Source organism: Cryptomeria japonica, chromosome 2, assembly GCF_030272615.1.
Source record: "Cryptomeria japonica chromosome 2, Sugi_1.0, whole genome shotgun sequence".
NCBI lineage: Eukaryota > Viridiplantae > Streptophyta > Pinopsida > Cupressales > Cupressaceae > Cryptomeria > Cryptomeria japonica.
Window position 1 is genome coordinate 624,290,491 of NC_081406.1, and position 24,197 is coordinate 624,314,687.

Sequence of the window (24,197 nt, forward strand, 5' to 3'; positions counted from 1 at the left end):
AAGATTGGTGATCCAAATGGCTAAACCAACTGATATGCTTGTTTATACATATATACACAAAAATCCCTCCTTCAAGATTTTAGCACACATTGTCAAGATAAATGAAGATAAAAGTCCATCTCATGGAAGAATATTTTTAGAACTCGTAAAAGTTCTGAATTTACTGGAGTACACATGTATGCCATACACGTGGAAGGAGAATAGCATATAATTGGAAGGCCAGACTGATGACATCCGGGTGGAACAGACAAACAAGAACAAACCTTGTTAAAAAAATATATATATTTTTCCATAAATAAATTGCTCGCTCCTTCCGCAAAGAGAAAAATCTCTGATTGGAAGAAAGATCCAATAGTCATTAAAATTTGTTGATTCACTGAATTCAAATAAACTTCCAGGCAAAAAAAAAATCACAGCCAGAAAAACAAAAAAATACAGTTTAATGCCAATCAGCGAATTATATAGCCCTCTGCCGTAGGCCGTAGGCAAGTATCAAAAATGGAAAATTTATAAAGGATAAATTGCGGTCTAAGATCTTCGTTTTACCATCCTTGAAAATTCTGCCTACGAGAAGCTAGTTTACATTAAAAATAGTTTTGAAAAACTCATTTTTTAAAGAATATTCTATTTTCCAAAAGCCACCACAATTCGCTGGCCTAGATTTCATACAAGACCTAGCAACACAATGAATGGGAGCTCTTAAAAATATAATGTAATACCAGAGGCAAACCACCTTCCGGAATAAAAATCCTCCGAAGAGAATAAATCAATTGTAGAACAGAATGACAATTACAAGAGTCAAAGCAAGGATCAAAGGCAAATTTCAAGACTTTTTTTATATGCCAATGGAATTAAAGCTGCAAACACATTCAAATTGGAAGGCCGGCCACTCGATTGGCTTTCTATTTATATTCCTTGGTGACAAAAATGAGCCCCAGAATTACTGGTAGGACATGAAGCAACACCAATATGAGCTGGTTTTACGCATGTAACTAGCATTGCTCTCCAACATCTAAAGCTAGGTCACCATTCTGTTTGTCACTGAAACAATGAGGAAATTTCCTTGGAAGCTCCATGACCGGCTCCTGTGAGCCTAAATTCTGTATGGCCATTCCCAAGGCAAAGCCCAAAGCCCGTGCAACAGGTACTGCCACAGCATTGCCTACTTGAATATATCTGCATTTTAGCAAAATAGAATTTGTTATAGTTTTCCAGTACAATTGTCCAAAATCGAAACACAAGAAACTAATTTTGGCACAAACCTGTCCTTCACACCCCCATAAAGCTTGTAGTAGTCAGGAAAACCCTGTAATCTTGCATTCTCACGAATAGAAAGAACTCGATCCTGCTCAGGATGCAAAACAGCCTGCACTAACAAGATGAACATCAAGTTGTTGCCAAACTGCATCTTCGGCCTGTGTAAAACTACTAACCATTCAACATTGAAGATAACTAAAACACCAAACAAACCTGATTATGAGGCTCAGCCCTGGTGACCACAGTTGGCACTGTTTCATCCCACCATAACCGACCAAATGGCCTGCAAACAGTAGATGACGTCACCATCTATTCCAGAAAAAGCGCGTAGTATGCAAATAGAGAGATAAATACTTACTTTGTGGAACGGCCTTTTACAAAAGTTATTGCATAATCTGGAACCTACATAGAGAAAACAAAGAAAATTAAGATTACCATAGCTTCTTTCATATTACAAATAATGGCAGGAATTCACATACCAATGGCTTTCCCGATGGCAACAACACTCTCTCCATGGATGTATCCAATTCCACAACATTGTCTGGCCCAACAAGTACACCAGGAAGATCCCTAAAATTTGCCCCCTGCCATCATAAAAATTTAAAAACATAAAAGGCAAGGAAAGTATATTAAACCCAGAACAATAGCTTCCAAGTGCAAACTAAAAGCCTCACAAACACTATTGCACTTTTTCAAACCTTTCTCTTAGGAATTCTGCAGACACGCTGATAATCATCCTCATTTAACTGAAGCGACCTATGATCATAAAGAACAGCCTTTTGTGCTGTCTTCTTGGAGGTTGCGTATGACATTTGACCTTTCATAACTGAAACAAGTTTTCAACCAAATTAATACAGAAGTAAGATTAAATTCTTGAATAGAAATTTCTCATAATACCAAGGAATTACTAAAATAAATAATGTATAGCAAGCAAAGTGAGTCTCAATTCTTGTCTATTGAAAATTCAGATATGTCAAAAAAATCAGTTGCTAGAGCACTCCAGCAGCAAATGGAAGGTCTGAGGTTCGAACCCTAACTAGCCCATATGAGCTGTAGTTCAACATGTAGTATCAGAGCCAGGCTAAGAACCCCAAGCACCTGCATTGTGATTTAAGGGGGTGTTGAAAATAAACTTGACACCCAGAACAACAATAAGCTGGTCAAAGAGGGTCCTAGGTTAGAGTCTTAACTAGTCTATATGACCTGCATCTCAACAAATCCAAGCTGCAAGGACACCATAACAAGCCCAATATTCAGAGACAACTTCTCCCTTGTCCCTCCCTCGATAGCTCATCAACACTGCTCAATTTTGAATCTTTTCTTAGATGTTCAAAATATATTTTTATAATTATTTGCTTTCCGCTTGCAGCCTATCAAGGACATTCCGGTATCCCAATGAGGGCCAAGCAACAAAGCCATGTCAGGCATCCCCAGCAGATGGCAATCAATGAAAATATTATAGTTATAAGGTGACAGGGATTGGGACGTTGACAGGAAACAGGAACAAGTACCAGTAAACCAATTTCAAAGAAACATGGAGACCAAAAAATAAAAAGCATTTATATATAGAATTTAAATTTAGAAAGAAAATCATCTAACAATGGACATAATGTAAAGTACTAAAATGCTTACAATTTAATATGCATATAGTTTAAAGTATTGATAATAGTGAAACACAAGGACACATTATTAGAATCATATTATTATTTGATAATAGTGAAACACAAGGACACACTCCCCCCCAACCCCGTGTTTCCGAGACAAGGATGTCTCCGAGACACGGGGACGAGTACAAGGCATCCCCTGCCATCCCACCACCACCACCAAGACATCCGAAGATGCTGGGGACATCCAGAGGTCTTAGGTACACCTAGACATACCTCAAGCATCTCAAGGACAATTGGGAGTCTCCAACCCTTACACGTCACAAAAACTCTTTCTATTGTTGGGTTTTTTCTCGTATCTAGCACCTTGTGCAACTTATTATTGCTACCCCCTCAAGCCCATTAGCATCTCCACTCCCAAACCCCACTGGTTAGTGGAACCTACCTTAAATGCCCACATTGGAAGGATGCAAGCTCCTCTGAGCCATAGGCTTCTAGTTATTGTTTTGATATTTGTTTGGAATATTTGATGTCATGGATTTCATATTCCATGAGTTTTGACACCCTCACCAAGTTTGTGATATTATTATTTTACTAATTTGTCAAAGTTTCATTTAAAATGTAACTCTTATACATCTTTTCATAATTAGTTTTTCATGTATATCAATGTATATGTAAAGCACATCAAGCACATAATATTGTCAAAGACACGTTAGTCTAAAGGCAAATGAAACAAATTGGTGTTCCTTGCACAAGCAAAATCTGCAATATAACATCTCTGCCAACGCTCCATGAAAGGCAAACTAGTTTTCACAAAGTTAAAAGTTGCAATTAACATGTAATGGCATGTAACATATAGCAAGCAACCCAACAAAGGTGGCAAAAGGTGGTGGTTATATGGGAGGACGTTTCCCCCAAGTCCCCAAGTCTTGAAAACATCCCCGTACAAGGGATGCAAGGTTTTTGGGGAAACGCATCCCCATGGTACAATGATAGTAACAAAATCACTCCAATGAAGATCTAGAAGAAATAGTTGTGATAATATGTAAAATGAATTGGAAGACAAAAATAGTAATAGCATGCAAAGCACATCAAGCATGTAATATTGTCAAATAATAGCATGTAAAGCACATCAAGCACATAATATTGTCAAAGACACATTAGTCTAAAGGCAAATGAAACAAATTGGCATTCCTTGCACAAACGACTCATTTTCATCCATACAAAATGTGGAACCTATTTTTTTTGTCCTTGATCAAATTAGGTCCTAGCCCCCTTAGTCTTCTACTTAGCTTTCTTTTTGCTTTCATGATTTTAAGTTGTCATTTGAAGCAATTTTCATCATTGTGTACCTTTGGAATCTATGTAGTTAGCATCTTTGTTTAGTGTACTATGTTTTCCTTGGTCTTTGACAAAATTTGAGACACTATATGCTAAATCCATCTGAGTTTGTCGATTCCCCATCTTGAGGTTGTGTCAATTTCATGCAGTTGCATACCATAGTTCTCTTTGCTGTCTTAATGTAGTCAAATTAAGACATTTGCATTAACATCAACAAGTAATGGTACTTGGAGACGCTTTAATATAATTTAATAATTTCCAAAAAAATTCATGACAACTTTGAAAACAAAAACAATGGAAAAGCTTAACATCTTTAAAATTCAACAAAAATTGAAATTAAAATTGCTTATACTACTCGTAGCATAGCCAATTTAAATGGATTAGTGAAAGTAAGGTAATATAAGTATTAGATACACTCAATATTGTTGATTAAATAGTAAAGGCAATTTCTCTTTAGACCATCACAATGACAAGAAATCAATCATACAGCTGTTTATGTTCCTCTCAAAAAGTCTACATCATCAATAGATCCTATCACTATAACTTTGCATGGATTTTTGTCTTCATGTCATGCAATTTCCTTATTAGTTAATTCCCTATGACCTTGCTTTGCTGCAAGCTTATTTTATTTATTTGCCTCCCTTTTGTTTTGCCCTAAGTTTTCTGACAAAAGATGCCAATTTTTGGTCAAGAAACTTCAAAGATGATAGGAGACAGCAACCAAAAGCACCCTATGCATCATCAAGAAATTCCCAAGGATGTCTCCACTACCAAAGACACATCTACATCATTGAGACATGTCTCAAGGGGTAGGAGACAAGTCATCCAATAACCATGCTTGGAATATCGCAAAATCATTGAGTCATGTCTGAAATCCATTGTTAGTATAACCCATGACATGGTTAAAAGAATCAGGTTGTGGATGTTCTACTTGCAAGAAATAGGCACATAAGCCTCAAGAACAATAAGCGTGAGAGCATCAACTTGAAGAATGATTAGATCAAAGACAATGAAGCAAGGGAGTTCCTCTTATATCATTCACATGATTAAATCCAAAAAACAATCTCAATGACAAGCATAAACCTATAAGAACAATTAGGCTTCTTGGAAGAAGCTACAAATGGCTCAAAATGATATTTTTACCCATTGAGGCAAATAGAATGAAAATGAAATACAATTGGTAATTTATTTCTCAAAGATCACATGGCTACACAATTGGGCTTCATAAGGAAAAAACAATGAAACATTAAGCACACAATTTATTAAATCATTTGATAGTTGACTATGCAAAGTTATGATATTTTTTCACATTTGCAATAGCACTTAAATAGGTTTCATGTTGAGATGTCAATAAAGGCAAGGCAGTCTCCAAATAAGACGAGATTCATGCTTTTTGTAAATCCATTACACATTAATTTTAACTTTCAACTATGTTTGTTCGTTGAAAATATTAGTTTCATTCGCAATCTTTCAAATATCGAGTTCCATATGGGGGGAAATGTAATAAAGCAAAGAGTCAAAGCCTTGAAGGAATTCCACCAAAGTGTCAAACATCCTTAAATCCTCCCAAATCTTGCAATCCTCTTAAAAATAATAAAGGAAAGCAAAAAGAGAGATAAAAAGGAAAATTCTTTGAAAAAGTGGAACTGCAAACTAGCAAGGACTTCCACTAGAGTGGTTAACCTTCAAAATCCAGCAATCTTGCAAGGAACATAAATAATAAAGGGGAGCAAAGGTTCAAAGGACCCCTAGCAATATGTAAAGAAGCGAGGTATCAAACGACTTAACAAAAAGTCCAAAAGTCCTTCCACACCTAGCTCTAAATTCCACAAATTTATGTATTAAAAGAAACAAAGTGTAATGCTTACACACAAGGATCCTACTTATTCATGGAATTTTTTTATCAAACTTCCAAGTGTTTACATTGACCCTCCATTCCTCTAAAGAGTACAAATTCTCTCATAAAAATACCTATTTGAATGTACCTTCTCTAAGTGCCATGATTGAGGAATGTTAAGCTAAATGTTGCAACCTTCATCAAGTACCATGCCTCCTTACAAACATTTTCTTGCAACTAAACGATCGAATGTTGTGCTGAAACAAGCTTATAATAAATAAAGTCGCTCAAAAGAGATGAGAGAAATTGAACTTTTAGATATCAATTGAAGCATAAGGGGTTCAATTGGAATGCATTACAATTCTAAAAGAATTTCACACTTTGCCTATAATCTCCCAACCTATGACTATAATGACTACAAAACAACAAATGCACAAAATGGATATGTTGAAATATTAACCAACATGCAAATTTACAAATACAAGTTGAATTTATATGCTCCTTGGTAGCTTCCTTGCTTGGGTAACATTTGCAAGATATGCAAAATGGATTTGTTGAAAATATAATGATCATATAATGCAAGCTGTATATGAATTTGTTGAGAATATGACTATTAGTCTATTAACCTCCAACAAAAAAGTTGCCTTTGGTACACAACAAGCTATGCATACAGGGATTTGTTGATAAATTCAAAATATTTCAAACAAGTACCATTGTAGTGAATTGACATGTTTACACTTTGTGACAAAGCATGAACTCTAATCAAGAGGCATTGAAAACAAACAAGTCAAAAGTTCCAACATACACCAAATGCATAAATACACAAAGGCATGACACACTTGACAAAAGGCATCTAAATCTATCTACAAATGCCACACAAATCACTTGATTAAACCTTTTCATAGGATGCCCAACAATGCACAACTACACAACCTATATGACACAATGTTGCACAAAAAGGTGGCCTTGTGGGATACCAATGTAATGCTTACAATATGCAACTATGAAGGGAACAATGTTTATCCAAGCATGGTAGTAGCAATGTATGCTACTATGTTGAATACTAATGACCATTACAACCAACATTAGAGAATGTGTATTCCAACTTACATTTGCTTTTCTCATGCCTACAAGGGGTTGTGAGATATGAAGCCAAAGCATACTAACTTAGATGTTTCTACTTCTCAACATTTTGCACCTAAAGGGCTTGAAAGTGAGCACACTTTTGGCAAAAGTGGCAACTACACTACTTGCAATTATTCAAATGTTCTTAATCATCCAATGCCAATTATGACAATGATGATGATTTAGAAAGTCCATAAAACATTAAAAACAAACTATTGAACTTGATATTAATACTTTTATATTGAATGCTAAGTTTGAACAATGACCATCTTATAATATTTCTCATTTGTGTTTTTAATAACATTCAAGTTTATGGTGTTTTGTTGATTGTATAATCTTGTGTGGTATTCTAAATTTAATTCCTCTTTTAGACTACAAATATACACATAAATATACAATTTTTACTTTTTTTATGGACAAAACCAAATTAAACCAAGCCCTAAAAAAATTGTCACGTCCACAAACCAAAACCATGAACTCAAATGAAAACAAACATATGTCAACCCATCAACAAAACTCAAAGAAAGAAGTCATAAACTCCATATTCACCACATAGAATATTAATGGCACTAAGTTAGTCTAACTCTACAAATAACCATGTAGGTTTTATTTGCATCACTTTTTCAAATTACACTCAATAACCCATCCTTCAAACAAAAAAAGACAAGTGTATTGGAGATAGGCTTGATGCAAAAAAAGACTTCAAAGTATTTCCAAAAGTACACTAACTCATCTGCATGGACTGCACTATGATTATGTCTACCATTAATGGCATTTCCAAGTGAAAAAAGAAATGCAAAAATGCTAATATTCAACAGATAATTAGAATGCAAATAAGGATTATACAATCTTAGATAGTATTGGCAATAGTTATAGAAAAATGTCAAAAGCCTCCCTAGGAAATTAAGAGACAAAACAATTGAAAACAAGCCAACTTTTAATAGGCTCATAAAGATCAAACAAAACACATTTCAATTGCAAAACAAATTTCTTAAATTCAAGACAATAGATGCATAATGAAGTGCAAAAGGAAGGAAACATTTATAGACAAAACATACTACATTTAATTTAATATTGTGCACTTCTATATATAAATAGGTATTCCATTGATAATATTACCACAAAAAATGGCAAACGTGCTCCTAGGAAATTTAAAGATTAAGCAACTGAAATTAAAAATAGACTCATCCAGAGATCAAATTGTGCTTATAGTAAGATGAATTTAATTCCTGAAATTAGAAACAATTGACCCATATTGGAGCATGTAAGCAATAAAACAAATAACTTAAAAATTACAAACAAAAAAATCATTTTTTGCTATAACAAATATTCTATGCAAACTAAGCAAAAGTAATAATAACCTATCCAACATATTACAGAAATAGAAAAGCATTATCTCACCTTCTTTAGGCATCCTAATGTATCTTTGAAACTCAGTGCAAGGGGCTTTCCCATATGCCATTTCATCCCGATTCTCCGAGTTTAAAATCTAAGAGATAAATTTTTATGTTAGGATCTTAAGTTTTGTGAAATAGGCATGACATTCTCTTGAGCACAATGTAAGAAAAAGGTCAAACACACCGATGGAAGGTCAGAAATAGCATCCCCAAGAACAAGCGCTTTTTCAAGATTGCGACATTGGTTTTCATCATAAGCGACCATGTTGCGCTGCATATTTTATTTCACATGTTTTCTAGCCATCAAAACAACTTACACTAAAAAATAACTCAAATATTAGAACATAAATAAAGTATTTAATTAATCACCTCCCATTCATTTGGGACGCCACCTCTGACAACCACATCATGTGTTGGTAGCGGATATTGTGGGAGTTTCTACATTAACCGATGTGAAATTAGCATTAGTCCCTTGCAAATTGAAGGGTTGAAAAGATCTTCCTAAAACACAAAAAAGAGCATTAGATTTACAAGCATGAAAACAAAAATATAACATACCTCAGATGGCTTTGCCCCCCACAAGAATGCACGCATGCGAAATTGTGGAAGTCCATAACACCCAGCTGCCATCATGCCAAGCCTTGCTTGATAATTCATATGTATCAAACGGCTCAAAGCATAACGACCAAGGAATCCATTACAAAATTTAAGAATATCGACAACATTCTCCATCAAAACATATCGTGGCCGCATGAAGTTAACAATGTCCATGTATACAACCATTTGATGATTTTTTGGATCATCAAGAGGAGCTTGAACATTTCTAAATCTATTGAATCCACTAGCTCCTTGGCAAGGAGGGCCACCACAAATAACATCCACATCACCCTATCATATCAAAATCAAACCAAGAAAATTCAGGTTTGGCAGTGGCATGCTATAGATACAAGTTTCTGAACACATCAAACTAAATAGGAATTAATGCTATATGAAAGAAATAAAAAATAGTAAGAATCCATTCACAAGCTTACTGGTAGAGGCAAACGCTTTTCTTTTGCACTTTTTAACACAAACTCTTTGATTTTTTCTTCGCATTCCCTACCGAAGTTGCATTACATTTCACCAGTCAGGTAATGCACTACAAGCATTTAACATTAAGAATATCATAGATCCAACAATGTATGGAAGACTCACCCCAACCCTGACAAGGGTTCCCATGTATCCTCACTCTCATCATAGCCTTTCCAATGCACCTAAATTAGGGAAATCATAGATAAAATGTGAATGGAAATCCAAGGGAAATGAAATAACATGTGCATATTAAAGAAGTGAAAAAAGCAGTTATAACTTTGAACAAATGTGTCTTAACTAGTCAGCATGAAGACAACTTTTCGATTTTCTGCGTGAAGTGACTATAACACTAGCATCAATTTTACAATCAATTGGCATCCACTAATAATTTACCAAAATACCTTGAATTCCAGCCCAGATTCATTCTCCTTGGTTGGATCAATGTGGCGAATGTCAAGCAAGTATTCTACTTCAAATTCTCCTTCTTGAACATCAGAATCAGAATCAGAAACAGATTCCTCTTCTTTTTTTGTTTCCTTAGCCTTATGAGGTGCCCGGCCACCACGAGTGATTGCCTTCTGATCTTCAGGTTCACAGTACTTTAGACACAGCTTCTGCCATTCCCTAAGCAACTCCAAGAAATGATCAGCAGACTCATTGCGAACCTGCAGCAACCCAGCCATTTTAAATGTGTAAACAATTGGGATCAAAAAGCAGCATGCATAAGCATTAAATATTTTAAGAGGCAAACAAAATCTATCTATTAACATTAACAAACCTCTGTTTCTGGATGATTATGCTTCAAACTCTTGCAGGCAGCCTCGTTCAAGTCCAATGCCCATCTCTGCAAAATTTCACCCAACAAAAGCCCTGCAGGCATTAATAATTTAGGGAAAAAAAAGCAGACAAGGTCCTCCCAACTTTGGCATGCAAATGATTTTATCCTTGCATAAATAGTATTAATTGCTCAGTTCAACTTGCCGTGACAAGGTTGACACCCGAAAGATTTGCACCAAAACATAATCCAGTAGACATGCCACCACATCCAGAATACAAATCAAGCAACTTTAGCTCAGGTTTGGAAGCAATATTTTTCTTGAAGTTTGTCTCACTTTCTTCCTTATTTTCAGATACTCCATTCAACTCAGTAGAAGAAACTTCAGGTTTGACCCTGCAAGCTTTCCTAGAACTTCCATTAGTTTGTGCCTTGCTTTCAATTGCTCCATTAAATTCATGAGATATTTCATTGCACACCTCTGAGGATGAATCACTGGTTGCAGGCACAGTTTCTGAATTGAAAGAGTCCACATTAAGCATCTCTTTAGCATTTAAGCATTATCAGGGAGAAGAGGGCAACTCTATAATAATATACACACTGATGACCATCAATCAAGCTTACCAGGTGGTAGAATATGGAATGTTGTGTAAGGCAAATCATAGCCCATATCATAATAAAAGTCACATGGTGGTATTCTCCTTTTCTCTTTCTCTGAGCCCATCTGCAGGATAGAATCACAAACACAGTGGTGATGAGTGAATTTGCATTGCTACAACCATAGTAGCTTCAATATAATGAAGATTCGGCAAATGGGCATCTTGGCAAGGCTCAATGGCCAACTGAAAGATGTCAATGATTTAACATCCCAACACAACAAATGGAAAGCAACGTATTCACAAAATGTAAAACAAACCGAGATAAAGAAAAGGTAACTACCATACATACTAGCATAACTGACATTTTAATCATCTATTCCACTTTGATTTTCTCAAGAATAATATATCTCAACATCTTTTTTTATAATTTTTTCAAAAGTAGGTATGCTAGTTTCATTTTTCTATATAAATATCACTTTTAATATCCATTAAAAACAATATCTACTTCAAACTTGAAAAAAACCATGTTTACTTTATTTGAGATTTATTTTGTTTTATTTTATTTACTTATCAGCTAATTCTTTTTGGCTGTATTTTAATTTTTAATGTCAGCTCTTTAATAGTTTTTGTTAACACACTCATGCTATTACACTCCACCCCTTGCTGCCATTGTATTTACACCTATCAGCATAACAATAAATACAATCCTGTTTACACACGGGTAGTAAAAACATAGCTTTCAAATAGTATAAGCATGTCCTGTCTTGCAGCATCCGAACGCAACTATATTGCCATGTGTTCTTCAGGAAGGTTTCCTGAACCAAGTTTCAAACCAATTGCAAGTCACTCAGACTTATATTGAAACATAAAATCGAGATCTTGCCTCACAGTTGTTTGGCAAAGCCTATTATACAGAAGACATTGCAATATTATAATCAAGGAAATCTATTGCAAAGCCTGTAGAAGGAAACATTACTATGTTCCAGTGATTCCAGAATAGGGGCAGTGGAGGAACAGCCCTATGTATATAAAAATTTTAAATAGAATCAAATTCCTACAATTAATGAATAGCAGCAACATAAGATGTTATTCAAATGATGTTGGAAGATGTCTGCAGAAGCCTGCATGCCAAACACATTCCAAAAAGAAATTGTTTATTTGCAATTCACACACAATACCACTCTACCATATCATGGCAAATGCTCCTTTAATCTCATTTGCAACTGACCATAATAACTGACTGTAATACCATATCAAAAATTTTGAAGTTTGAGACATTTTTGAACAAGGAAATCAGAAATCCAAATTATTACTGTTAGTGTTAAACAACATAACTTATATCATTAACCATGAATCTGTATCATGATATATTTATAGTTGTTATACTACAGTTGTTCTCACTACTGTCATGATTAATTCTCGTGCAATTACTGCTGGCATAATATATTCATTGCTGTTGTTATCATGCTGTCATATTACAGTACTGTTATAATTTGCTATTAGTGTTAAGTGTTTAAGTATTATATAACTTGCCTCATTTGCTATGCATCTGAATCATGATATACTAATCGCTGTTATGCTACAGTTGTTTCTGTAACTGCTGTCATGAATAATTCAATTGCTCTTACACTGCAGTCATAATATATTTAACAGTCTTTTTTAATAAAAAAATGATTTGCTGTTCAGGACACCTGAACCATCCCTAGAATGGTCAAGGGGCATCCCAATCGCCTTTGGGATGGCCAGGCATCCCCTAACTGTTTCCTGCCACCCCCTAAAACGGGGACATGTTTCCATAATTTGTTCATTGGCAGGGGCAGCAAGAAGGGGGCATCCCTTGGCGTCCCACCATCCCCAAAACACCTAAGGGGGCAAGGGCAGGGATTTAAGTCGTATCTACATTTCATTTAGAACAGAAGGGTTCGTAGAGATCAAGATGTATCAATCAATTAAAAATCATACAGTTTAAAATTTAAACCGTATGCAATAGAGGCTTATTGAGAATAAAATTGCAAATGCTTTGTTGGAAAAAGCACTAACTTCCTATGAGGACTGAGAGAGTATATACAAAAACCATCTAAAGAAACAATGGATCACACAAAAGCATGAAAGTCAAAGAAACTATTAAGTGTTGTTGTGGATGGAGATGGCAAGGCCATGATTAGTGAGCCCAAATCACAATACAAAAGCAATGAATACCAAATGGTAGTTTTCATGAAATATAACTATTATTATATAATACACTATGCTTTTATTATTAACAGAGATGATCATAGAATAGATATCTTATGACTGATTAAATCCGCTAAGATGGTGCATTGACCAACAAACATACCACTGGAGGCACTTGAACAATATTGAGCTTTGAGGTGATGCATTCAAGCAAATTGACATCCTTTATTTTAGACAAAAAGACTCGCTTTGGCTCATGAATAGAAGATTGTGTTTTTATGGCCTGCAAATGAAAATAATGATTAATCAACCAACGTAGAGATAATTGTACAACTCCTATTGACAAGCATAAGCAGATTGAACAGAGATAACTATATTCTTACCGTATCCTCTGCTCGATAGAACCACTGAGAAGTAAAATGATGGTTACCATCAGCTGTCTCAAAAAATTCAACAATTCTACCTATATAGTCTGGTGCACCATCTTCAGCCTGTAATGATCAAATTGCACATCTTAAATCAGCCTATCCACAGGAAATGTTTACAAGCTAAGTAATTCGAACACAACCTACTAATCGTCTCAGATGAGCATCTAATAAACACGACTTTCAAAAAAAATGTATAAAGACATTTACCCACACATGATCTGTATGGCAAATAAATAAATTTCTTAAATCCACAATTCATGCTATATATCAATTAGATTGATTATGGATGTATTGAACATATTACAAAATAATTGCATCTATATTTTGGGTTTATCAAGGTTTCAACTTACAATGGTTTATATAACTTGATTGACTACATGCACTGTTCAAATTTTGGAAACCAAGATGGAGTGAAACACAAACATGTTGAAACATGTAAAGCAAAGACAAAATAATAGCAATTGTCCACATGCTAATGACATTACCCTTTTACTAAAAAGAACAGCTCAAGCATTTAGCATTAACAATTTGCTACCAAACTGATGAGTGGGATATCTCTACAGATATCTAAGAAGACACCATTATCCATCAATTTCCTTTATAACATTACATTTATCCAAAGACTTGGGAAAAAGCTTCAATCTTACAGTAAAGTAAAACAAGTGATACCTACACCACTTATCTTCAAGGCATTTCCTTCTTGCTTAAACTGGAGAGGTGTGCAAGCCAGTACACACTCCAAACACCAAACGTGTGAATAAATGAATTACAAGTGTGTTTTTAAGCAGCTAAATAGAATATCACTAGACATGTCCAAATGAAGTCCAAGGCCATGCACCCATCAATCTTAGCATGAACATACACGTTCACATGTACATGTTCATAAACCATAAGCTTTTCAAAAGAAGAATTTCATAAGAAAAGCATACTAGTGCGGGTAATAAGTCATTTTATTTTTACAAGAAGCATCTTCGCTGGATTGTTGTATTCACTATCTAGCTTAGTAAGACAAAGCATCTCCAACCAGTTCAAGTGATGAAGCATGGGGCAAAAGTGAAAAAACAACTTGAAAGCGAGATATTTCCGCAAGCATTATCATATATTACTTGCATCTTTGCTTTAACAAAAAGGAATAGCTAGGAAAGGAAATTCCAAATAATGTCATTTTTTTAAAATGAAAGTCCCTAACATTTCAGGGAAAAACCCTGGCATTGCTGCACTGAAATACATAGACATTTTGAAATTCGGAATTCCTTGAACGAACCTACTGTACAATTATTTGCTTTGTTTCTAACATTTGCAAGACAATAAGCTAGCATTCTACAGTCTCAAGGCAACGTCAGAATCTCCACTGCAAAAAAGTAATCAAAACTCTAGGCTCATGCTTTACAAACAAAACATAGAGTAACTACTAACCTTAACAAAAGCACAGTCACCCAGATTATAGAGGACTCCATCCACCCGAGCTTGCGTATAATGAGCTTTTGCTATCAAAATTATTTCCTCACTGTCATCCCTGAATATTTCAAACCAGTAAACAACAGAAGCCCACTTCAGAACAGTAAATGCATCAAAACAGAGTAAGGAAACAACAGAAAGAGCTGGAAAAGGGCGCGAAAAGAGAAATCATACCCATCATTGCCGGTGGTTCTTTTTTTCTTATTTTTCTGCAGCAGATGGTCAAAACAACAACATAAAAATGTAAATGAAGTGATCGCCACAAATGATTAGCACAGCATTCACAAGCATTTGCGCTAAAAGTTGAAACCCCTCATAACCCACCCAAATTAAAAAAACCTTGTCCTATTCAAAAAAGGAGGGACAAGTATCAGAGCTGGTGAAGTATGGAGAAAAAACTAACCGTATCCTGGTAGCGCCAGGGCCATTTGCTCTGCGCCTCGGCCTTCGGGATAGGAGATCCGATAAGGCTGTCGCTCCCGGCCAGCTTGGCGACCTTTGGCTTGGCACCTGAAACACCATTTTCCTTAGCTGCCTTTGGCTTGGCAGCAGAAGTCCCATTTTCCTTAGCAGCCGAAGCGCCATTTTCTTTAGCGGCAGAAGCGCCATTTTCTTTAGCGGCAGAAGCTCCATTTTCTCTGGCAGTCTTTGACTTAGCGGCGCCAGTGCCATTTTCTTTAGCAGCAGGGGCGCCATTTTCCTTAGCTGCAATGGCGCCATTTTCTTTATCAGCCTTTGGCTTAGCTACAGGAGCACCATTCTCTTTAGCAACCTTCGGCTTAACAGCTGGAACACCATTTTCCTTAGCTGCAGGGGTGCCATTCTCTTTAGCGCTGCCATTAGCAGTCAAAGCTTGGCCCTCAAACTTATGTTTTTTGGCCGAGGAGACCGCAGCTTCGAACTCTGCTATGGACTGTCTGGTTCTCTTGGCAGGTGACATTGTTGGGCGCTGAGAGAACCCCTAGAAATGCAGGAGAATGCAGGAGTGAATGAATGGGCTCTCCAAGCTCAACTCAACTCAACCCCCTGTGTAAAGAATGTCCGTAGAGAGTTTTAGTGGGGGGTGAGTATATAGCAGGAGGGAAAAAGTGTTTTCTACGATTTCAAAGTGAATTCAGCGCGGGAACCAAATTTGCTCTATTTTGGACAATATCTCTATTCTTCCATTTATTTTATCTCCTCGCAGATTGTGTGTAGATTTTTTTCGCCGTACTTGCTTGCTCACTTTGATCTTTCGTCTTCTCGCTCCAAAATTCTATGATTATCTGCTCACTTTGGACTTGCTTATAAATATAAGGGTTTTTTTCCCATGCAAAATTATTTAATGTTGAGTTTGAAATGGTTTAATTGGACCCACAACAAATATTGGCATTTGATGTGGCCACCAATTGTCATGAGTTGCAAGTTACAAGGTGTCAATTTAAAAATTTAAAAATTTAAAATCAGTTTAATTTCAAAAAAAAATATCAAGTATGAGAGTTTTTTGCATCAACGTTTCAAATCTGGGATCCATCAATGTTTCGAATCTAATCCATCATTAGGATGAAAGAATGAATAAGGATCTGTGATCCATCCAAGTTTTGAATTTGATCAATTAGGATGAAAGAGTGTATAAGGAAAGGAAAAATGGTTAGTTGAAGACTTAGACTAACTAAAAAACACAAAATAGAAGAATAAAATAAAAAACCTAAAAATATAAAAGACTAACAAGAAACCCAACTAGAAAGAAATTAAGAAATGAAACATTACGAATTAAGCTATGGAGCTAAGCTAATTTGAAACTTGTACAGCAGTCTAGAAAAAAAATAGGTAAAAATTTTGAAAGCAAAATACTTAGATAATATAAGTATTGTATAAGTTGACCTGTTCAGTTTTCCTTTTCCTAACATTTTGGTGAGAGATTTTCTCAAGATTTTGTGCAGCATAAAGAGCAGAGCAAGCTAATGGCAGCATCACCCCAAGAGATGGGCAATCTGCTGTTCAACTTTACAAAGAGGATTTCTACATACAATCTTCATTATTTTGGACATGTTCCCTTTCCGATCTTGTATCTCCATTTTGTATCTCATTCTTATTTTATTTTTTTCTGGTCCTTGAGGGATTTTGGCTAGACCAGAGGTTTTCTTCCCCCCATTCTTTCCTACCAGTGCCCACACAGAATGGAGGTGTAAATGTAAATCTATCTATTTTCAAATTAATAAAATTCTTTGACCTCACCTTTTATCGATCAAAAAAAAAAACCTAAAAATATAAAAGACTAACAAGAAATCCGACTAGAAAGAAATTAAGAAAGAAAGATTGAAAACCGAAAAATAGATATAAATCTTAAAGAATATAATAAAGCAAAGCAAATAATAATAATAACAACAATAATGATGATGATGGTGATAATTATAAAAATAATAATTATAATTATAATAAATGATAATAAAAAGGATTGAAGAAATCTAATATCATTAATATTGAGTATTTCACTTATTTTAAAAAGTATAAAAGATATGTTGTATTGATATAAAAAAAAAGTGTATATATTGTACTTCTCTTTTTATTTTATATTTGTTTTGTACAATTCTTATATTCTTAGGGGATGCTTTTTTCTAACTAACCAAATTTTTAATATATGTATTTTTGAAGAGGATGGGGATTCTAAAAGGTTTTGAGTTATGTGTTTAGGGTTACGAGGAGCAATTTGTGGAGCAAGGTGGCCCCATGGAAAGTAAAATGGCTACTTACTTTTATGTAATCCTCTTAAATCATTTTTGTAAATGAAATTATTAGTAATATTTTTGCAAATAAAAATTGTAAGCAAATAGAAAGGAGAGGAAAAAAATATGGTAAAGCCACATGTCAGTTTTTTCAATAAGCAACCACTCTTATTTCTAGCCCCCCTTTTTTTTGAAAGCTTATTTTCAACTTTTAAGGAGTTGTTGCTCCACTAAAATAGGGGAAGATTCCAATTTATCCTTTTTGCCTAATTAAAATTTTACTTGGGAACACTCTGGCTGCTTAAATTTAAGGAGAAAATGTTAATAAGCACCAGCATGGGGACATGGGGTGAGAGAACATTAAATTTATGAAGAAGGTTGTGATCCCATGGAAGGGAACTTGCCAAAATATATCAATGATTGTTCCTTTGAGCTTTTAGGAGCTTTTGTAAACATGGGGTCCCATGGACTTTTTCATAATGGGCAAGCTTAAAACTTTAAGCTTCAAAGTTTTAAGAAGTTAGTGGTCTCATGATTATTTTTTAGCATATTGTTAAATTCAAGATTATGTAGCTAAATCTAAACAAATATTGGTAATATTTTTAAAAAATTATATATGAATGACACATGGCAACAAAATTCTAGAAAGGAGATGAGGGAAACTTCGCAAGATTCTATTTTATTCTGTAGCATAATTATATTCTTCTCATGGAACCTCTACACCATAAAAATAATTCTTGTAACAACTCCATGAGAGCCTTTCATAAGACAACATATGAGACATTATACTTTTAAGTTCAGTCATTAAAATAATGTTTAGTATTCTAAGGGAAAATAAACACACCCTTTTAAAAAAAATAGAGATGCATAATTAAATGTAATTTAAAGGCTCAAAATATGTTAGTTGAATATGTAAGTTGACTTGAGTGAGTTTATTGTAATTAAATTTAGACATTCTTAAAATGGAAATAATATGGGTTAGGATTGTGTACCTTATAATATGAACTTCAACTAATGTAGGAGTGTGACAAAAGGTCACAAACTAAAATCTGAGATTAGTAATTAGATTAAAGAATACAAATGACTAATATCTATAAAGATGAGAGTCTAAGACAAAATTATGGCTTCAATCTTGTCTAGTGGCATAAAAATATTATTAAAATTGATATTGTACCCTTCAATCCTATTGTTTGAATACTCTATTTGATTTAGATTTCTTTATTATTGCACCCACACATTTGTGGTGTCCCACTTAGAGTGGCACTATTGTAGATTGTAATTTGGAAAGTGTAAGATTTCTTAATGACATAAAAGTTGCTAAATACAACTATGACAACGTATAAGCTGTGTAAGTGATGAGGAATCATAGGGTGTAGCTTATAGTTTATTGGCTTATTAATTTCTTAGTTTTTTAGATTTTTTCTTACATAAATATAAAAGTTAAAATTCAAAGGTTAGTTCCTAGTTGTTAGGAGGTTGGCATAAGTTAATATGTTGTTAATTTATTTATTTTTGTTTTAACTAACATTGTGATTTGGAAATTTTTGTTTTAACTAACACTGTGATTTGGAAGATATTCCAAGTCATACAAATATTGGATCTATTGGTGTAAATAGGGGTATTACCTCACTAGTTTCACTATTATGTTATCTCTGCACCTTATCATTTAAGTTTACTTAGAGTACACAAGAGATACTTATCCCTTTTTATCTTATGTCATGCGATTAAGACACTTGTCATAATCTTATGACATCTTATGTCTCATGATGCATGAATTATGAAGGTCATAACTTTTGAATTGAGAGTCTAATTGTGTGGAGAAGTGTTTCAAAGAATTTAATATGATATTAATCGTAAGAATTTTAGTGTTTTTTCAAAAAAATCTCAATATATAATTTTTAATTATTTTTGAATTCATACATGTAATTAGTTTAGTAAGTTCACAAATAGTGTCACTTTAGTTAGTCTTGAAGGATGATTAATCCAATTTCGTATTTTTTTTGTGTTTATTTTTATTTTAATATTAATGGTGAGTATCATGTTGTGAATTGGCTACATCATCTCACCTTGTGACGGGAATGGGCTTGGGATAGACTAGCCTAGTCTATGCTCTTTGATCCTCTCCTCGGATCACCAGTGTTCCAACCACACTCTAGGGTCTCTAGGTCTTCCCTTGTTTGTGGGATCCCCTAACCTTTCCCAATCCACCCACCAACAATATGTGATTCTTCTCCAAAGCTCTCACCTACTCACAAGCTTCAAAAACCCTTACATAGGCTAATAAGGGCTTAACTCTTCCTACACCTTCTCAAGTCCTAGCAAGGATAGGACAGGTCTTTGACATGTTTCTCCAACCACTCATGTGCCCCCAAGAGGTTTTGACATTCCTTCTTGTTACCGATTTCACAATTTTGCTTTTTTCCTACAAAATAGGGCTACAAGGAATGAGCCCCTATTAGGCCTCCATTCCGGACTTTTAGGGCTTCCTTTTGCAAACAATGCCAAAACTTGTAAAACTTCCCAAAGGGACTGCTATTCATTTATCAAAGGCTCAAGGATTTTCCTAGTTTTGGGCCCCCAAGTGTCCGTACACTGCCCTAGGTGAAATTAAGGGTTTTTTAGGCCTGCCAGGGTCACAGAGTTGGTTTGTTGTCTTCACCACCTTGTCTAGATTGGTGGAAGCTCCTCCTTCTCACCAATGATGCTCCACACACCCCTCTACAACTCCTCCAAAGGGTGCCTCCATCCTTGTCCTTCCTTGCTCTCACAGACCTTTGCAACCTTGACCCTTCCTAGCCGGGCACAACCCAGTCTCGCCTAGGAGTGGGTTTTTGAAAGGTTTTCCTGCATTCTCCAAGGCCCTGCTTCCTCTGAGATACTGTACAGGGTCTATACTCCTATACCCCATGGTTTCATGGTGTTTCCACAATGGGGATAGGAGTTACCAACCCATTTTCACAAAGCAGTCCAAAACTAGACAGTGAAGAGGTAACTACAAAATTATTTACAAAGCACACAACACCTGCAAAACAAAACCTAATCTAAATGCTCAAAATGAAAGTATAAACACTATACAAGACTCACAACATAGTTTAGTTTCCATAACAATCCATTATCAATCCTTTAATGCTCCATTTGTGCCGACTGGCAACAAAAACATAGTCACAATCAAGGTGTTTTTCCTTTGGTTGTACAATCTGACATCTAACCCCTCATTTTAGGGTTTGCAATAATATATAATGTCTTTGCCTTAGTTTGTGTGCCAAGGTTCAGGTTCCCAATGCCAAGCTAAGGTTATGACCAATTTGGTGGAAGAAAAGTTGCATGACAACTTTGAAAAGTTGTCATGCAACTTTTTGCAACTTTTAAGCAACTTTTGCAATGTTGCTTTTCTTGGCTTTTAGGCCTTTATTAGGCTATCCTCTGGACACAACCATGCCAAAAGGACCCCAAACTCATCAATAGGCCCACATTCCCTCAACCCCGAGAGAAAACTCAACCTAGACTTGTGAACCTAGGACCTAAACAAAACCAATGAGCTCTTGGCTCTTGTTACATTACATGACTTCACGAAGAAGCAAAATCACAACAAAAACAAATGGTGGGAGCCCTTAGAAGGGTGCTCCTGCACCGTACTCCCCCTCTGCACACAACTAAGGAACTAGGGGAGAGATGAGAGTCGGATCAATACCAAGTTTCTCGAACCTACCCTCTTCAACCCAAGTAGCTTCAGACACAGGTTGACCTGCCCACTTCACCAAGTGTTCCATGAAGACCTGGTGTCTAGTAGACTTCTTCACCCTTGACTCCAAGATCTGCTATGATATTGGTTGCTTCACTTGAGGCAAGGCATTCCCATCTAAGTCCTGCAGCACCTTGGCCTGATTCTCAGTCTGCCCTGCTATTTTACCTTTATATAATATTAGATCAGCAACATTGAAGACTGGTGATATAGCCAAATCTGAAGGAAGATCCACCTTGTAAGCGTTCTCACCATATTTGGACAGAATTTTACAAGGTCCTACCCTCTTCATTTGCTGCTTAGTAGGCTTGTTGCTTTGCATTCTAACTTTACTTAAGTGGACCATCACATAGTCACCCACTTTGAACTGAACCTCTCTCCTTTTCTCATCCACTTTAGCTTTCAGTTTTTGAGTAGACTCTAGGATGGCTCTCTTGACCTTTTCTTGTACTTCCTTGATGGTTTGAGTGAAGTCCTCTGCTTGCCCACTCTTCATCTCCATTGAACCAAGTTCTCTTAGTTCACACACCCCTCTAGGATGTCTGCCATAGACAACCTCAAAAGGACTCCTTCTAGTGGTCCTATTTACACTATCATTGTAGGCATACTCAGCTTGTGTAATAACTAGATCCCAAGTCTGCCCATACTCCTTGGTTAGACACCTTAGCAAGTTGCCTAACACCCTGTTAATGACTTCAGTTTGACCATCAATTTGTGGATGGTAAGCTAAGCTGGATGATAGATTAGTTCCTAGTCTTCTCCATAAGGTTTGCCAAAAATGGCCCATGAACTTGCTATCCCTATCTGAAACAATACTTAATGGGAGTCCATGAATCCTTACAATCTCCTTAAAGAAGAGATGTGCAATATAACTAGCATCGTGAGTAGTTCTACATGGAATGAAGTGGCTCATCTTAGAAAACATGTTTACCACCACATAGATGCTATCCATGCCTGTCTTTGTCTTGGGGAGTCCTACCACAAAGTCCATGCTTACACACTCCCAAGGCCTATTTGGTACTGGTAATGGTTGATAGAGGCCTACATTGCTTGATCCTCCTTTTGCCCTTTGGCACACACCACAGTGCTCCACATACCTTCCCACATCCCTTGGCAACCTAGGCCAATAGTAGTATCTATGTACTAGATCCAAAGTTTTATTGATTCCAAAGTGTCCACTTAGGCTTCCATTGTGTTTCTCTTGTATGGGATTTTCTCTCATGGATCCTCTAAGCACACATAACTGATTGCTTTTGAACAAGAGACCATTTTGAAGAGTGTAATCTGCATACTTACCATGAAAATAATTCTCAAACTCCTTGCAGACCTTGTAGGCTGATGAGAAGTCTTCATCTTCTTCATAGAGATCCTTGAAACCTTCTATCCCTATGCTCTGCAATTGTAATTCTTGGATAGTCAATAACTTCTGGCTTAAAGCATCTGCCACCTTGTTGAGCTGCCCCTTTTTATGCTTGATGGTAAAGGTAAAGGATTGGAGGTACTCCATCCACTTCAAATGTATGTTATTAAGCTTCTCTTGAGTGTTAATGTAACTCAAAGCCTGGTTATCTGTGAACATCACAAATTCTTTTGGGAGTAGGTAATGCCTCCACTTCTTGAGAGACTGAACTAGTGCATACAACTCTAGATCATATGTTGAATACCTCTTCTTTGCCTCATTAAGCTTCTCACTGAAAAATGCCACAGGCCTTCCCTCTTGACTCAATACACCCCCTACTACAATTCCACTTGCATCACACTCCAATGTGAATAGCTTGTCAGAAGTAGGTAAGAGTAGGATGGGTTTTGTGGCTACTTCTCGCTTCAATAATTGGAATGCTTCATCAGCTTGTTCAGTCCATTTGAACTTAGTTTTAAGGCCTCCTTTTATAGTGTCAAGTACTAGTGCACATATGCCACTGAAGTTCCTCACAAACTTTCTATAGAATTGGGCTAAACCATGGAAACTCCTAACTTAGGCCCTGTTTTAGGGGCAGGCCAATTCAAGATTGCTTCCACTTTGCTTGGATCCATCTTCAAGGTTCCCTTAGACACCACAAACCCCAAGTAGACTAACTCTTGCTTCAAGAAGTCACATTTCTCTAAGTTGATTGCCAACTTCTCTTCATGCAACCTCTGTAGGACTAACCTCAAATGTTCAAGGTGCTCCTCTTTGGTTCTGCTATAGATGAGTATGTCGTCTAAGTACACCACCACAAATCTGCCTATGAAGTCCTTCAACACCTCATTCATCAACCTCATGAAGGTGTTTGGGGCATTGGTAAGTCCAAATGGCATCACAAGCCATTCATACAACCCTTTTGCGGTCTTAAAAGCAATCTTCCACTCATCACCCTCCTTAATCCTAATTTGATGATAACCACTTTTAAGGTCCAACTTAGTAAAATACATAGCACCCCCTAAAAAGTCCATCAAATCCTCTATTCTAGGAATAGGGATTCTGTACCTTATGGTGATCCTATTTATTGCCCTTGAATCAGTGCAAAGTCTCCACTTGCCTCCCTTCTTTGTTGCTAACACTACCAGGACTGCACATGGGCTGATGCTCTTCTTGATCAGTCCTTGATCCAACAACTCCTGCACTTGCCTTGCCACCTCCTTATTTTGGTCAGGTGTGAGCTTATATGTTGCCTTATTGGGCAGGGATGCACCGGGGACAAAGTCT

At 36.0% G+C, this 24,197-nt stretch overlaps 1 protein-coding gene across 2 annotated transcripts; it reads right to left on the reverse strand.

The window, feature by feature from the left end:
• Positions 1-578: 578 nt before the first annotated feature.
• Positions 579-16,228, reverse strand: LOC131078680 (DNA (cytosine-5)-methyltransferase CMT3). Of its 2 annotated transcripts, XM_058016436.2 has the most exons (21): positions 15,468-16,226; positions 15,239-15,273; positions 15,023-15,122; positions 13,562-13,669; positions 13,342-13,461; positions 11,032-11,131; positions 10,614-10,921; positions 10,411-10,476; positions 10,034-10,297; positions 9,756-9,814; positions 9,593-9,659; positions 9,120-9,449; positions 8,931-8,999; positions 8,746-8,832; positions 8,566-8,653; positions 1,956-2,083; positions 1,737-1,841; positions 1,616-1,659; positions 1,471-1,540; positions 1,263-1,366; positions 579-1,176 (listed from the first exon to the last, which is right to left on the reverse strand). In XM_058016436.2, the coding sequence occupies exons 1-21, from the start codon at positions 16,002-16,004 to the stop codon at positions 993-995; spliced, it is 2,973 nt and encodes a 990-aa protein (XP_057872419.2). In that variant the 5' UTR covers positions 16,005-16,226; the 3' UTR covers positions 579-992. The 2 variants fall into 2 exon arrangements, with proteins under 2 accessions (XP_057872419.2, XP_057872420.2); XM_058016437.2 differs by lacking the exon at positions 8,746-8,832 and having other exon boundaries at positions 15,468-16,228.
• Positions 16,229-24,197: the final 7,969 nt, after the last annotated feature.